Source organism: Taeniopygia guttata, chromosome 3 (assembly GCF_048771995.1).
Source record: "Taeniopygia guttata chromosome 3, bTaeGut7.mat, whole genome shotgun sequence".
NCBI classification, from domain to species: Eukaryota; Metazoa; Chordata; class Aves; order Passeriformes; family Estrildidae; genus Taeniopygia; species Taeniopygia guttata.
In genome coordinates, this window is record NC_133027.1 from 67,730,705 (window position 1) to 67,748,254 (window position 17,550).

The 17,550-nt window shown below is 41.2% G+C and overlaps 1 protein-coding gene across 8 annotated transcripts in view; it reads left to right on the top strand.

Moving 5' to 3' along the window:
* The window catches only part of SASH1 (SAM and SH3 domain containing 1), a 531,067-nt gene that overhangs the window by 462,735 nt on the left and 50,782 nt on the right, over positions 1-17,550 (top strand). For all 8 annotated transcript variants that reach the window (XM_030268181.4, XM_030268182.4, XM_030268185.4 and 5 more), the window contains exons 3-4: positions 6,437-6,487; positions 6,607-6,656. In XM_030268181.4, the coding sequence (XP_030124041.4) occupies positions 6,437-6,487; positions 6,607-6,656 (101 nt within the window). The remainder of the gene's footprint in view (positions 1-6,436; positions 6,488-6,606; positions 6,657-17,550) is intronic.

A 17,550-nucleotide genomic window follows, 5' to 3' on the forward strand; every position in this document is an offset into this window, starting at 1 on the left:
GGTGCTGCTTTCCTCATTAATTGTGGATATTTATTCAGGAGGTGATTGAGGCCAAGGTACAGCACACTGCCATTAGCTATCCTTGCCAGAGGGCCAGCACCTGGGCAAGGAATCTGACCAGACTGTTCCTACCCCAAAGTACCCTGTAGCAAACTGTTATTTGCATGTTGGTTTATTCATTTATTTTCTCTCTTCCTTTTGTTGTGCTTTTCCCACAGGACAAAGCGCTCTCACTGGGGGAAGTGGTGGCTCTTCCCCAGGCCCATTGTCAGCTCTTGAACAAGAAGGGTCCCATTTGGGCAGTATCCAGTTGGGCTTTACCTCGTGCCACCCTTGTCTGTGTCACATCCTGAGTCCTCTGGCTTCACATTTAACATTCTTGATGTGGTTTGTTTAGAGTTTTTTATTCCGCTGAAACATTACAGCTCTTCCTGATGCCAAAACCACTCTCTCTATCTAAAAATCCTCCCTGGAAACCCCTGTCTTTCACTGTTTTCCAACGTTATTTCACAGAAGTTCTTTTTGGCCTTACCTGTACAATAAAAATCAGTGCTGATTAATGTAAGGATTTTTAGGCAAAGGTGGCAGGTCTTACTCATCTTTTTTATACCAGCAAGAGCTCTAGTACAGAGGCAGTTCCTGCCAGCAACAAGAACACTTCAGTATTGTACCGTTTGAGTAACAAGTGTCAAATGCACCAATCAAAGACCTGCTGTGTCTCAATCACATATTGGCCTTTATATTAATATGGTTTTAGCACAAAGATAGCTGCCATAGTTCTGGGCTTGCTTCATCTTGTTTAGAAAATTGATCAGAAGGTATTTAATTTCTCTGCTGCAGAATGCTGTGTTCCTGTATCGACTTTCCTTTCTCTGAAGCCTGTTTCAATTTAGGGGTTTTTTTTGTGTGTTTATGCCATAATTTTTCTGGACTCTGCTTCTGTTTGTTACAAGTGAATTAATGTCTTAGCACTACCTCACTTTTTATTGTTACAGGGCTTTACAAAAGCTGCAGTTTCTCTATAATTGCTAATGAATTATGTTTTTCAAAAGCACTGTGAAATGTTTTTCAGCCCTGTGGCTCCCAGCTTTAGTGTTGAATGCAGAGTGTTTGAGATGGATAAAAAAAAAACCTTCTGCTTTCATTGTTGGCAAATGGGAGAGAGAGGGTCCAGTGTTTGCCCTGGGATGTGTTAGGTTCAATAGATTCTGGTGTTTGCATCAAGCTTAGAGGCAGGATACTTCTTCCCTCTCCAATACTAAAAGCAGACCTGTGAGTGCTCTAAAAGTGTGTTCTCTCTGAAGCTACATTTCATCAGTAGTTCAGCTAAGTGTTTACCAATGTCTGCACTTCTTTATGAGGCATTGAGACACTTGGACTTTTGTTTCATGCTTAGAAGTATTTATTGTTTGAAATGTCTTTTTCTTTACTTTTTTTAACCATCCCTTCTGCTTAACTCATTTCCTTGATCCAGAATTTTGCTGCTGCAGCAGGATGCTATCATTTAGCATGTGTCAGCTCAGGCTCTAATGTGCAAGAGCAATGGTGCAGAAAAATCTTTCTTCACTGAAACAGCTAAGGGGATGGTCCAGAGGTTGTGGTTTGAAACTCAAAATGAGACTTTAACTAATCTCTACCACTGGAAACTCACTGAATTGTTAGTTGCCTCAAACACTTACTGAGGTGGTGGACACAGGAATAGGTCTTTTTTATTTCTTTATTCTGACCTGTGGCTCATATCTAAAGACTTATAGGCAATTTCCATTACATACCTGCGCTGTCTCTTTACAGGGGCTTCCCTGCTTCTTCCTCAGCACCTCTGCAGAGGCTGAAATACAGTGTGGTGGAGGACTCCAGGCAGAATTACTGTTTTCAAAGTAAATCAAAGTCTTACAAGCCTTCAGTGCTCCGCTGTCTTTCAGATACATCTTTGTTTAATCATTTTAGAAGCTAGACTAGAACATGCAATGCACATTCAGAGCAAAGAGAAAAAACATTTGGGGAAAGATTGGCAGAATTATCTAACAGAAGTTTTCTGCTGTATATACCTTATTTACCTGCTGAAATGGTTTCGTAAAATTATTTATACATCTATAAGCTTTTTAGTCATCCCCTTTTTACTGATTATGTCACTGTATTTTCCCAGCACTCATCTGAGTTTCACTTTGCACACTTTCTGTCTGCACAGTGAGATTAACCCTGTCTTGGGATCTGCAGAGGAGTGCTTAAATTTATGATTCAAATGGATACAGCTCCTGTGGCAGAAATTGTCAAGAGGTTCATGAATTTTTCATTAGAAGGGATTAATTCAATGAATACAATTTCCTAAACTAAGTTGTGGTGTGGATCATAGATGTGGCTTAATGTTTAAGTATTTAAAATATGCACATTCCCCCTAGAATGTGTGAGCCAAACCCTGGATAACCAAGTTTCCTTTCAGATGCTCTTGTCTACTATGCTTGTGTATTTCAGGAGCGGAACAGCAATGCCTTCAGACAGGCTGTGATACACCTTTTACCTGTTACATTACATACAGAACAGGTGAACTGAAGTTGTCATGGAAGAAAAAGTCCCTCATGAATTCGAAACCTGCCATTCCAGTCAGGAAAGGGTTTTTCAGCTTCTTTCCCACATATTTTGTGCTTTGTACTTTCTTCCCAGTTGCATTTTTCAGACTTAGCTCATAAATGTTTGCAAAACTGTTTTGAAGATTTTTACGAGGAAAGTAGTATATAAAACCAAAATCACAACATTTAGAAACCTGCAGTAATTTGAAAAGAAAATGTATGCAAATGATCAGATAAATTCATTCACGAAGTAGGCAGAAAAGGCTACCTGCGAAGGAAGCTTCTTTCTTGGTCCCTAAGACAAACAACTAAATGTTTGAAGCATAAGCTACAAATCCTGCTTTTTAAGCTTACTACGGCGTTTTCTTCCAAAACAAGGGAATTGTAAAAAGCATTTCCCCAACTTGCACTTCTGCACCAGAGCTCCCGAGGTTGCCAGTGTGGCTCTGCAGCCGCTCTCTGTGGCACTCACGTTGTGGAAGGGCTGGTGATCCCAGGCAATTCCTGGGCAGCATGACACCTGACATCTGTCCTTTCCTCCAACTGTTGGATCAGAGCTTCTGCCAGGACCTCAGGGCCTTGTCCTGTGCCCATCCTCTTAATGGTATTGCCTTTGGATGAAGAAGGAAACAGGAAGGAAGTAGGACTGCAAAGAAATGGGAGAGCAAAAGGTGGGAGAACAAAATTCCTCTGCAAGCTGAGATTGTTTTAGATCAGGTGTAGGTGACTTGGTGAAAGAATACCTACTTTAAATTCATTGGGCTTACTTTACAGGATATTAACATTAGTAATTTTTAAAACTTCCTCCTGGGTTTATTATCAGTATTTCAGATTATGTGCTGTGCTGACCTTGGACGACAAGGGGAGCTGGACAAGCTGATGCTAAGCCACTGTTTGCTTTCCATCATGTTCCCTGGGGATTGGATACAATTTATGGACGTCTCAGTTTCTTCAGAATCTTCAGATCTTAGTTGCTGGTTTTAATAGTGTATTGGACAAGTTCAATATGCACCAACAGTTTCTGGGTATAGGATAGGTGCCCTGCCTAGGGCCCCTTAAATCCAGAAACCGTGCAAATTAATCAGTCACCTTTGGGAAAGAGTGAATTGTAGCTTAAGGAGTCTGCACTTGTTCAGTTCCTTTCGCAGATCATTGGGCTTCTTCAGAGCACTGGGTAGCATCTAGGTGATAGGAATTTTCTGGTACATCTCAGACAAGCCTTATGGGCACATAAGGCATATACATAAGTGGAGGGCACTTATCTGGGGCAGCAAGGTTGCTTGCACAGAAGATACCTATTGCTCTGATGCCTGCTTTGTCTAGACAACAGCTCTGGAAAGGCAGGCTAGGGATGTCTCTTACTGCAGCCACTGTTTCTATAAGCCCAGCCTATCCTTGGTTTCATCTTTAAGTTTTGGCTCAGAAGGATGAAAGATGAACTTTAATGAAACTAACCTTTAAAAATATTTTATGAAAAGATCATATAGTGTGCTAGAGAACATGCCAACAGTACAACATTTGCTCAACCTTCTAGAATTAGCCTTTGGTAAAAAAGGGCCCTGATCCTGATGGATTAAAGTCAACTTAATCTGTGGATTTTAAAGTGAGGTTTAATGTGAGGTTTAATGGATTTTAACCAAAATAAATAGAATTGCTCGAGGCTGATGAAAGTTCTGTGATCTATGATACGGATCTAAGCCAGAAGTTTAGTTGAAAGTGCTGTTTCCCCAAGTATTTTCCTTTTTTTTCTTGTGTAAATAGCAATAGAAAAAATACCATTCTGCTGGAAGTAAATACAGTCAGGTTTTTTAGGATTTGGTTACATGGGATGCAGCTGACTGTTCAGCTGAGTAGTTTTATGCTGAAAGTAGGAACTTTTCATGTAATAGTAGTCTCAGGCTTCATGAGCAACTGCTCAAGCAGTTACACAAATTTACACAAAACTACTACATTTAAAAAATAAAAAAAAAAAAACAAAACACTTGAAGCAAAGCAGCTTTTTAAGACATCAGATAAATCATCAGGAACTTGGTATCTGAAGGCATGTTGGGGACATGGTGGGTTCTCCCAACTGGCATTCTGAAACTGTAACATAAAACTGATTAAATGTTCATTTTCTCATCAGTGCAGCAGAATATGGATAAATGAGGTGCTCATGAATGGCAAGTGTTTGGATCATGGAGCTCATCTTTCTCTCCCTCCTTGCAAAGAGCTAGGCAGGGCTTGGAGAGAGTTTGAGGAAGATAGTCGGCAATGTGCCTGCAGCCTTTTCCAGGTGTAGAACTTAGATTCCATTTTGACAGAACCAATGGAGAAAGAGAGGCATGCCTGTTCCCAAGTAGCTAGTTTAATTTCTCTTATCTGTGAGCATCTCTGGAATTTCCCTGGCCTTGGTCCAGCTTCTGTTTGACTAGAGGACTCGCACTGGATCTCTCAGTAAGTGAATGTGATCGCCTTTCATGTCCACTTTCACTCAAGGACTTAATTTCCCTTTTTGTGCTACAAAATCAGCAAAAGCAGATAAGGAGACAATGCATGGTCAGACAAAAATCCCCAGCAGGGCAGTGACCTGGTGTCAGCCTTACGCACGACATTAGGGGCATGGCCATGAGCCATCCTGTGCCCTCCCTGGCTCCTGTGGCCAGCAGTGCAAGCTGACTCAGTTGTGTGATGACAGAACAGGATCCTTTCTACTCCAGATCTTGCAGACTTCCTGAGTGGGTTAGTCCAACACCACCTCGTGGCAGTCATTAGTAGGTTCCTGTTCAGTATTAAAAGGCTGCATTTCCAGAAAATTGAGTCTGATTTTATTTTTTTTTTTAATTAAATCCCAAGAATATTTTGTCACCCTTTGTGTAAACAACAAGAATAGGAAGTATAATTTCACAGAGATAAGAGTTTTACATGTAGGCTGAGGAATGCGTGAACAAGAAATCCTTTGGTACTGAGAAATAAATCCATGTCCTTTTTTTTTTTATTTTCTTGAAGTGTGTACACTACTGCTTACCCAGCTGTGATGAGTAAGTTACGGAATTCACTTTACAATAACTTCACAAGGGCTAGGGCTGGCTGAGAATAAAGCAGGAGTAAGTAGTTTACCCCAAGATTTCACGTGTAGATGCACCAACAAAGTGTAGTTCTCAGTACTGATGATTGTATTATCCTCCTCCGTTCTAACTGGAGTTTTCCCACTAATTTCAGCTAGACATGTTAATAGTATGTGCCTTTTAAGCAGTTGGCTTGCAGTCTTCAATTAGATACCACCAGCTGAGATCCCTCATCTGACTTGAGGTAGCTGAAACCTGTCAGGCAAGTTGTTCTGTAGGAGTTTCTGTGTCTCCCCATCAATGGCAAAGGGAGCCTGGATAATAGAGTAGATGGTTGTATCCTAGATGTTTGTAGAAAAGTGGTTTGAACTCCATACAGTTGACATGCTTCTGTGTGAGAAGCTGGTCTTGATGAAAGGTATCTGCATCTTCTCAGTATTTTTTTCCTCAGAGAATTTTCTTTTAATGCCAGATTTTTCCTGAAGGTGATTTCTTGGAAATTGCACTTGAATTTATCTAACAAATTGTGTGATGATCTAGTGAAAATAAAACACCCCTATTTCTATTTTGTTTTTAATTATTTCAGTCTGGCAGCTTTACTTTCTGTATTTTGCAGTGATAAGTATGAAATTAGCTGTTTTACTGGATTATTTCTGAATTTATTCTGAAAGCAGTTCTTTCTAGAGTAGTTAATGTTTCCTGTATGAACTGTTTTGAAAATAGTTCTTGGTTCTGTTACTCTCTTTTCCCTTTTTCTCCCCTTCATATTTCTTCTTTCTGGTGTTTGGATATTTCATTAACTTGATATTTGTTGTATTTTAGGAGAAACCTGATACCAGCCCCACATCTCTACAGCTGCGATCCCAGATTGAGGTAAGCACTTAGAATTTGATCATCAACTTTTGTTTATATGTTCTTTGATTTGATATCTGCATCAATTGGTAAAAGCTTCTCTAGTGTCTGCTTTCAGTGCTGCATGTTTTGTCTTGCAGGAGTCACTTGGTCTCAGCAGCACTGCATCAACACCTGACACTGAAAGAAAGTAAGTGAAGGCACAGGAAGTGAGAAAGGAGGGAGGGGGAATTGGTATGTTTTCTTTTTCCTGGGAGTAAATTAATTTTAGATTGTACTGATGTACCTAGATTTCATATCCAGACACCATAAATGAAACCTGTTTTGGAACCTGCTCCTTCTCTTACTCACTTTTGGCCTTCTATTATTTTGGGTTTTTTTGTCAGGGGAGGATTATTGTTTCTCTTTTCTGTGAGCACTTGGGGTGTGCATACACCAAGATGACTGGGAGTAATTTCTGAGGAGCATCAGTGATTTCACATTCTCTGCAAATTATGCCTGCTTTAAAAATTACTTTATTTGACCACACCTAAATGCAGCCAAAATAAGATAGGTGACAGGAAGGGAGAGTTACAGACTTCCATCGTGTTCCTTTTCCTGTGCACTCCTGAGTTTCTGACTGTGCTTTTGAAGAAGGTGCCAAGGGCATGAAGTACTTAAAACCAAGTTAAAAGGAGCTTTAATTTTAGCATCCTTAATGAAAACCTCTCTGTGAGGACTGAGAGGGTTTCTGTTTACTGTCACCTCCTGCTGCAAATGTGTGTGCTTGTTTTCTGTGCCTCCTTCCTTTGATCCCAAGATCTTGGATCCCTGCTGCTGAGGGTAACGTGCAGCGGTGCATGAAGACAACTGACACTCTATGTCCAACTGCCTGCACTTCCATGGGGTAGTGCCAGCTGGATGAGTACAGAGGGACTACATGGAATTCATTTGTGATGGGACATGCTTTTGTAAGGTTTTTATAGTCCCACATTTGAATATCTTCAAGTGATTCACCACTGGGCAGTAATAATAGGAAGGTTTCTTGCTTCTGCTAGTTCAGTAGAAGGACTGTCAGTCCCAGAGCAGTCTTTGGTGGATGCAGTGTATGGGACTTTGCTGGGCACTGACCATATAGAAGTCAATTGTATGGCAGTGAACAACTGCTTAAGTATTGCACTATGATATGAAATAACTTATAGATGTATGTTATGTAAAAGAGGGAAGAAAAAGAACTAAAAGAGAGATTTTATTTTCTGACTCCATTATATATAGAATATTACAAGTGACAGTGGATTGAAGGATGAAATTGCTACTTCTCTAACTATACTGGTTAAACTAACAGTACAAAGAAGAATGTAAAATAATTATTGTTTATATGAACAGTGTGAGAAAGTTCTAGTAGAAATATATAAACATTAGAAGGTATGGAAAATTTTTAGAAGAATTTTAAAACTCTCAAAAGAACAGGGTGACATATAAGGGCTTCCTTTGAGCTTGTCTGGAAGCTGATTCGTGCTAAAGGTCTGAGAACGTGATATATTGTCTTTTAGAGGTGCCTTCTCTTGCTTCATCACTCAGAGAGAAAAGCAGAGATGGTTTGCTTGAGGTAGATGCTCATTTTCAAAACAGCCTAGGATGGATAAGGTGAATTACCTTGAATGAATTATCTTATTCTCACTAACCTGAGATAGATAAGGTGAATTGCCTTGGGTGCCATCACTGTCCTCATATTAGATGCTGCTAAAAGAGAAAGGTTTAATACTTTGTGCTTCCAATACTCATATATGGAAAAGAATCTTTGAAGAATACGTGGCTGTCCAAAATTACAATGAAACCAGAAGTGCCAGGTAGATGGGAACTGTAATCTGGGAAGTAAACCTGCAAGGTTATCCTATAATCATACAACTTCTCTCTCAGCCTCGAAGCACTTTACCCATAGGTAAATATCATAATCCCACCTCAGGTAATAATGAGATGAAGCTCTCACAGGAGGACAGCACAGAACTTGGAAAAAACTCCACTTACCAGTTGTAGCCAGCTTCCTAAGTTCTACCACAAATAACTGAGTGAGAAGACAGTATCAGTAAAAATCTCCTGAGTGACTCCTCTGTGACAGCCCATTTATCTCACTGAAAGGAAATTATATTACCTTGGTTCAGATGAAAGGGACATGTGATTTTTATGGACCTTTGAAGAATAGAAGTGTACCATTTGAGGATTTGTAGAATGGTGTATGTGATTAACCTGATCATATATATGAAACTGGTGCAGGACAGGTTGTGCCAGATACTTGCACAATAAGTATGGCCATGTGACACATGATAATTGGACAAGATTTTGAAAACAATAAATTGTATCTACTCAGTACTGTACAAATTATTGAAACCTGAAATTATACAAGTCTGTGCCTATTTGTGACAGCCTGCCATATCAATGTTGGCTTCACCTCTCTACCTGGAAGGCTGAATTTTCACAGAAATCGCCCCTTCCAGGGAGGCAGGGTTCATAAAATTGATCTGCAGGAAAAATGTCCAGTTTAAGCCCATCCAATACACCTGTATTTGCTACTTACAAGCTGAATTTGATATTTTTCAGGGAAGGATGTTGTGTTGGCCCCAGGGATTTTTGTGGTGTTTAGTATATGGCTTTCATCTGAATTTTCTGCGTGGGCATGCTATTAGACATGGAAGCTTGTGTCTTTGGGGACACGGTTTTTATGTCACTCTCATGCTGCATGAAAGATGGGTGGTAAACCTTCTACAGAACTTCTTTTGTTGTAAGAAGACTAGTTTGCCAAATATGAAACTTGATGCAGATGTACCTTGGTTTCTCATATTCACAAAAGATCTGGGAGACGAAAGGAAAAATTTGTTCAAAACTCGACATACAGACTTTCAGGAGCTGGAAAAAGTGGTTTTTTGAGTACTCTTCCACAAGTAAGAGCTTATCCAAGAACAATTATAATTCTGCATATTGAAAATCCAAATGTTTTCCTAGGGTGAAATTGTTTCTAGTCTGGTGTTCTGAGCAGGTTGCTTTAGAAAATAAGGGCAGTGCCAAGAAAAAAATCTCTACTAAAATAAGGAGACAGCAAATGTCTGGCTGGAATATGGTCACTCTCTGTAGCACCCTCACCAAGCCCTGCTGCCTGCACGCCCTACAGCTTAATGATATCAAAATCTAAAATTTTAAAATAACACATCTGGATGGTTGTTTAATTTGCCAGAGTTTAGACATTCCAGACAGAAAGAAGCTTTGAGGGAAGCTGGGAAAAGCAATGTTTGCTTTAACCTGGTTTGGTTTTCCTTTTCTGCGCTGCTCAGCTGGAAGAGAGAGCCCAACAGGCTCCACTGTATGCCACACTGAAAACAGATTAACTTTGGTGGTCTGTGGTAGGAAAAAATCCTGTTTGTGTGGACAAGAAAGGTATGTTCAGTCTTGCCTTGAATCTTACTAACCCTGCTGCCCACTCTGGTGTAAAGTCAGTGCAGAATTAGTCAGTGCCCTCAGTCCATCAAGTTGCTCAACAATATCTGTCTAGTGAGTGATGTGCTCTAACAGAGATGAGCAGCAGCAGAGTTTGTAGGCAGGCAGAAGGGATTAAATGAGCCTGGAGGCAGAAATGTTTGTCACTTCGAGTCATTGTTGTCACCCCTCCACCCCCCACCCCCAAGGCATTTGGGGCAATACTACCTTCCGCTGTTGCTAGCAACACTGTTCCTACTAATTAGGTGAAGCTACAAAAAAAGACTGCATATGTGAACCTGCTCAGTGCATTATATGCGCCCTACCAAATATGCCTTCGTTTGATTGGTTCTGACAAAGAAAGAAAAATCTTCACTCAGAGGCAAAAGCCTCTGAGATTTATGTGCATAACAGCAAGGGTACTGATGTGGCCTGAAAAGCTAGCCATAAACAACAGAAAACAAAGTCGTGTTTGTTCAAGCTTTGCTTCACAACTGCTCTGGTTTTTACCCTTACTGGATGGAGTTCCTTCTGTAATTTGAAACAGTTTGCCAGGTTTCTAAGTTATGTCATATTCAGCAACTAATGCAGAGCATGGAATGAGGTGTTTGTACCTTTCTTCTCTGAATAATAAATTTCACTTTCCTCTACCCTTTCCAAGATTTCCATCTTTTAATCTGTGGTCTTGCTGACAGTTGTGGTGCTAGTGTAACTTTGCTGTTTTTCAGTGTAACTTCAGTAAAGTGGCAACAGCATCTTTAACAGTGATATTATTAATTTTAAACAAAAATCTCTGCAGAACCACAGGTGCTTTTATACAGACACATTGACATCTGCTTTTGCTGGAAGAATCATTAGTGTAGAAAATATGCAGTAAATGTGTTCTTCAGCAATTACTGTTACATCTCTGACCCCATACCATGTTCATCTGGAGATGTATTGTATATACAATTCCTATTATTTTGCAGAGATGGCAACACCCCAAGGATGTTTACTCAGATAAAGGACTGAGCAGAGTTTTCTCATAATTGTAAACAGAGCATTTAAACAATGTTACCAACTTTTAGCCTGTTCCCATTTTTGAGCATTCAAGTCTACATGACAGACTGATGAGCTCTGCATGTTTGCCAGGAAATCCAGGTTAAACCCAGTCCCCTGAACTCAGGCTTCTGCATCCTGACTCTCATCCTGTTTTTAGAAAAACTGGGGGGATGTTGCAGAAAGGAAGTTGTGTGTTTTCCCTCTTTGGAAATAGATCTGTTTGCTGTCACTGTTTGCTCCATCAGCCTGTGTTTCAGATGTGGTGTATCTGAGATCTGCTGGGAAAGAAAAGGAAGTGGGTGAGAGACTCAGGAGCACTGCATACAAATAGGATGAGGTACAGACATTCCTATAGACTAATATTTTTCTTAAGAGTTTCTAGAGAAGGGAAGGATGAAAACAATGTATATGGTAAGAGTTGTGTCATGTATCTGATGTTTCAGTCATTCCCACTACTTTTGTGTGGCAGTGGGTGTTATGAATTGTCACCTCCTATGTGGATCACCTGCGCTTTCTTGAACTGTACCACTCAGGTGCACTTCTGACCAGTAAATGGTCACCCTTTGTATCAAGTGCCACGACTCATCTGGCTGTACTCCTCACACTGTGGCTCTGTACAGTTTAAACATTCTTGACCCTGTGATACTCAAGACCTAAATCCGAGACTCTGCCAGAGCAGGGAACTGGCCAGAAACAGACAGAAGGAGAAGAGCAGGCATGTGTGGGGTGCAGGTGACACAGGGCAGCATTGCTCAGGGGCTTTGCATTCCCCAGCGTGGGGGAGCTGCTGTGCCTCTGGCAGCTGCACCTCAGCTCCCTACTTCAGCTGCTCCTGAGGGTGAATGGCTGTCACCCTGCGTGTGTGCAGGATGTACCGAGACACTCATGCCTTCCATTCGTACAGTTGGGCCAGATCTCTTCTGGTGGCTTGTTGGGAATGTCACGGCAGGGGCTGTAGGCTCCTCGGGCATTAATGGCTTTCTCCGAGGTTGTTAGCAGGCAAGCAGTGAGGCCACAGCACAAGTGGCTGCTGTCTGCATTGAATCTGTTGTCACTGCAGGAGACATGATTGACTGAATCTGTTTTTAAGAATTTTTTGCAATGAATGTGCCACAGTACAGCCATTCCAGTGTCCCATGGTATAAACTGGAACTCTGTATCAGCCTAAGGCCAGGAGAGAACCTGCATTTCAGTGTTCCTGTTTTCCACAGTGGTTTTCAGTGTAAGCTGCAGAAAGGTTCATCCAAGCCTCAATTCTGCCCCCTTTGGTACACTCATCTACTGGCCTTTGCCAGTGGTTTTTAACACTTGATTCCCTAGTCTTCTTTTCCTGCAGCATGCAAACTGTAGGTCGAGATTTGAATGCAGGAGGTTATTAAATCATCCCTCCAGGTCATGGATAGGGGGGGGTTTAATTCTATCAGTTTAGATTCTGGCAACTTCTCAGAGTGCCCAGATTAATTCTGGCAGGTGTTTGTAAGCTCATCTTCATAGAAAGAGGAGTGCAGGTCTGAAAGAGGATGTAAGGCAGAGATAGGGCAGTAACTGAGAAGAACAAAGCAAAAAACAAACAAATCCCCCAAACTGAGGTAGCTAAAGGCTGCACTTAATTGCTAAGAGAATAAATTCTTCCTTTTGCATCGTTTAAAAATGGAAAAGAATATTGGAAGAAGAAGTAAGAGCTTTTTTTACTTGAGATGTTTTAACTTAAGATACATTTTTTTATACCCTGTCCTTGCAGGAATTGAAAAAAAATCAGTGAATGTGTATGGCCCTGTTTTCACTTCTTTGAGGCTTGATTTAGTCAAAGGCAAATTATTCATGCTGCCTTTAAACAGCCTCCTCAAGAGAAGTAGGGCAGGAAACTCCCACAATAACCCACACAATGAGAGTGAGAGGCCAGCCAAACGCTGCCTGGGACACGTGAGGAGGGAAACCAGTGCTCCTTTGAGCAGCTGGAAGATTTCAAGCCTGGCAGTTTTGTACAAGGAAGTATGAAGGGCACATTTCACAAGAAAGTCTGACTTGTCACAGCGAGTTGAGATGGCGCGGAGTGAGCAATACACAGAGAGGAGGGAAGCATTGCCTGCAGCGCTGGGCCCTGCTCTTTGCTCTCAAGGAGTTTTTAGCTGGCAATAATCTGCCCCCTGGCTGGGAACAAGTATTCTGTTATTAAATCCATGGCGTACCCCCATCTGCCTGCTGCCAGTCCATGGACTGAGCCTGTGGGACCAGTGCGGTGGCTTCCACGCCGGTGATGCTACAGAGTACACATACACACTCACGGCCCACAAGCAGCTCAGTGTTTGTTTCCACTGAGAAAGTTTTGACCTGCTTAAAGAGCCATTGCTATGGAAACCTAATGAGAAGATAATTGAATGAAACCTTTTTGCTTTCCATCCCTTTCTCACACTGGTGCCAGCAAGGTCAGAACCTTGCAGGCCTCCTTTCTCTTCAGGTTCATGCAAATTTGATAAAAATACTAAAGGCCCATTTTCTTCCCTGTGCCAGCTCCAGTTAGATAAATTACCTTGTATTCAGTCAGGAGCAGTTACAAGTCTGTCAGTTTTTCATACTAATTATGTAAGTGGGCCATTTCTAATGCACACAGATAACCAAATGGCTTTGCAGCAGAGCCAGCAAGGGCTTTTGCCTTGGTTTATTCGCTGCTCTGAATATGCATAAATTTCGTATACGAAAAATCCCATCTAAAGCATTTTCCACAGAGTACTATAAATAATCATTGGTAAGGAATGAGAGGGGCACTATCAGTTTATCAAAGATGGTAACAGTAGTGGTTTCATCATCATATGGTGCTATGCACCTGTGGATTTTATGGCCCATAAATGAGACGCAGATATTTGTTGAAGCACGTCTGTATTTAAAACATAAGTGTCCATCATTCTCAGTTCACATATTTGTTCTGAGAATGATGATATTTCAAAAATCAACAGGCACATTCATGGAAGTGTGTGGTGTCATTTGTTTTTCCCAATTCTGTGGAGTACCAGCACATTCCTGGGGCTCTTATGACTGTGTCTCTTGTAATATCAGCCACTCTCTGTGAAAGATTAGCCCAGTGTTTTTCTGTCTGAGATTAGAAACAGTCGAGAGTTAACTGGAAAGCTGTAGCCTAGTTAAAACCAGTCTTAATAATCAGACAGGCTTAGTTGGCTTGTGACCCAAATGTGTGTATTGGGTCTTCTTTGCACACCAAGTTTTGGAGACCACCTCTAGGTTTCAGAGGTATTGCTTAGGTGTAACAGTGTTATCCCCACTGCACCACTTTTATGGAAAGATAGATTCAGAGACCATTTTAGATGTCAGGTTTTGACATTGCTCTTACAAAGCCCCCAGACTGCAAAACAAGAACCAAAAGTGCCCTCCAGAGGCAATCCTTATGACAATGTCTCGTCTGGTCTGTTTAAGATGTCTGGTCTGGTCTCTTATCTTTCAAGCAGCCTCCTGTAAAAGCAGTTAAAGTTTCTTGAGTTTTTTGTTTTCCCTTTCTCTCCCTACTGTTGGCAGTTTGTCCGAATAGATAGGAAATGTTACCTTCTCTTTTCTACTTTTGTCCAGCATGTGTCTGTTTGTTCCTGTGCCTGATTTATTAATAGACAGTAAATTAATCTTCTTGCATCTCTCCAAATTGACAGACAAAACTTCTCTAGCTTTCTTTTGTAAGATCAGCTGTCCGGTTCCCTGTCTATTCTAAAAGCTTTCTCTATACCACACCTAGTTTGAATTTATCTTTCTTGAGCATGAATAATGATGGTTGTACAGCCATTCCCATATATATTTGTTCTTCATATTCTTTGTACTGCCAGTGGAATTTCCCATCCTTATGCCTTTTAGGATTAATATGTAGGTTTTTTCTCAGCCATCCTTTTCCGCCTGGTATCCCCAGGTACTCTGTCATTTGCAGACCTCCAGCATTTGAAAGACTGACTTTTGTGTCCATCTTGCTTGTATACTTGAACACTTTAATGTTGAATGTAAACTCATTTCTGTTCAGCCAGTCTTTCTAATCAACGAGTGCCTGATCCAGGTTCTCTGCTCCAGCTGTTGCTACTAAATTTTTTGTCACTGATCACTGAGTGGCCTGATGTAGTTTACTAAATTCTGTTCAAATCCATCAACTTTCTAAGGCAGTAATATTTGAGTCCTCTCAAAATTAGCTCCAGTTCTGTTTTGGGTTTTGTGAGGTTTTTTCCTCATTTGTTTATTTCAGCGCTTTGGCTCGAGGAGGCACAATGTACTGGCTTAGAGATGGCTTTGGATTTGTGAGACTAATGAATTAAAGTTTTGACCCCATCTCCTGCCCACTTCCAGAGATTATGGGTTGATAAGAAAGTACTCCTTCCCTCTGGCTGTAAATCCTGTTTTGTTCCTTGTTGTGTGAACATTTACCCATACATTTCTTGTGCTTTATGTGGTGACAGTACATTTCATGTGAAAGCTTGCTAATGAAGTTGTACATCAGACCACAACAAAAATGAAGGCCTCCATGGTGGAGTAATGGCATTTGGCTCCCTTTCAGACACACAGTGCTGAAACTTCTGCCAAGTGTCACTGCATCATTAACTTTCAGTACAAGTTATCAGTCTATGAATGGAAGAGCACAAATCACTTTCAGTGCACGTTCACAGAAGCGCTGCAGATTTAACAGAGTTAAGGGAGTGTAATTTGCAAATCAAACATACAGCGACACCAAGGTAGTCTGGAATTTTTCACCAGACATCTAGGAAGTAAAATGCTTGATAAATTTCACTGAGGATTTTTAAGCATCAGAATTGTCGGGTGGAACTAAAAAGCAAGTGCCTTATCAGGCACTATGTGGTAAGTTTTGTTGGCATTTCCATCTCTTCAGAGCAGCTGTTAGCATTTTCAAGGTCAGCCCAGGCATGGAAGATTTCCTCTTGAAGGAATGCGTGAAATGATAATTGGAATTTGCATCCTGTGATGAAACTCAGCATAGTTCTTAAATCAGTTATAAATGAGAAGGTGGTCTGCTTGCTGTGGATCCTGCTTTTCTCCTCAACCCCTCTGGTGTCAGATGTTTGCTCCTACTGCCCTTCCCCTTCTTTGGAGGCCAGTTTATGGTGAGTTGGTGGCCTCAGGCTAATTCATACTGAACAGATGTCCACATCACAAATGTTGCTGCTACACCTGCTGCTTACTTGCATCGTTTTTGGCAAATGTACAAGAGAAGAAAAGGATTAAAATTGATTTGGAGGCCACAGAGCACGAGAGACTGCCTCTCCACTTTAAGGATGATTTCACTAGTGAGGCAGAGTTCTGATAATGAGCAGATCTCATTTTCTAAGGATGGTGATTTGGTATTTCATGGATACTAAATTCATTTAAAATAAATAGAATAACTGCTTGATGGGCGGAGTCCATGCTCATCTGCAAAACATGTAGCAGATTAATTCTGTCAGTTCCGACACAGTTTGGCTTTCATAAAAAGAAAAATCTCCGTATACAACTCCACATACTTTTTTAATCTGATTTACCTTTATTTAGAAAAATACTTACAGACAACTTTACTTTGAATTTTCTGGATTAATTTCTGGCCCTCTTGAAGGGCTTTTTCTGGAAATAATTATCCGGAAAGTATGGGGTTTTTATTCTTCACCTTTTCACCGGGCTTCTTAAAAATTAAGCACCTGGTGGCATATTACTGACTTTTCCCCTTCAAGAGTAAACAGCCAGGAAGACGGTAAATGTCTCCCTTCCTCCTGGTGCACTAAAAATTTGGAGTTTGTTTGCATCAATTAGTTTGCAGTTTGTGCTGGATTAAATTTCTGAGCAGTCTGAGTTTTAAAGAGGTCGTATTTCAGAGCTTCACTATGCCACACCCTCCTTCTTTAGATTAATTACTGAATCACACTGAAACTTCGTACTGTCTCGTTTCCCCTTTAATGATACCTTTGTAAATTGATGCGCATGTGTTTCCTGCTTATAAGATGTTGGCCAGTAATTGCTTGTGTCTTCTGAACGCCAACCTGGCTTGAACTGTAATTTCCCTTCAAGGGGTTTAGTGAATTGATCCGAAACTCTTTATTGCCCTCTGCTGGGGGTCTGAGAGAGCTAAAGGAGCCCGTGCAGACACTGTGCGTGGACAGCAGCAAGAGTGTGTGCGGGCTCCTTGGTGCGCTGTGGCGCGCGTGTTTCCATCCCGCGTGGCTGCGGCACAGCCACCGCATCGGGACATTGGTGTGCCACGGGGCCGAGCCTGCAGCAAAGACACTGCAGTGATGCTTTGCACATGGAGCCTCCTGCAAAGCCCTTGATGCTTGCAGAAGTCGTTTCACTGCCTTGCTGCAGTGTGGTTAAATGGCAATTCCCACACGAAGGCTTCAAAGAATAATGCAAGGTTTGGTAATTTCTATTAGCTCCATTTATGCAGGCAGAGAAAAAATGCAGTGAAGCGGGGTGATGTCGTCTCATCAGAGATCCCACAATGAGTTGGCACTGAGTTAGAATCCATTCTGAAAAACTGGTTCAGTGAACATAAAGACCAAGAACAAAAGATATACTTGCTATTTTAGTGGGTTGTTTGTAAAGCCCATATTCTAGACTTGGCTAAGTCT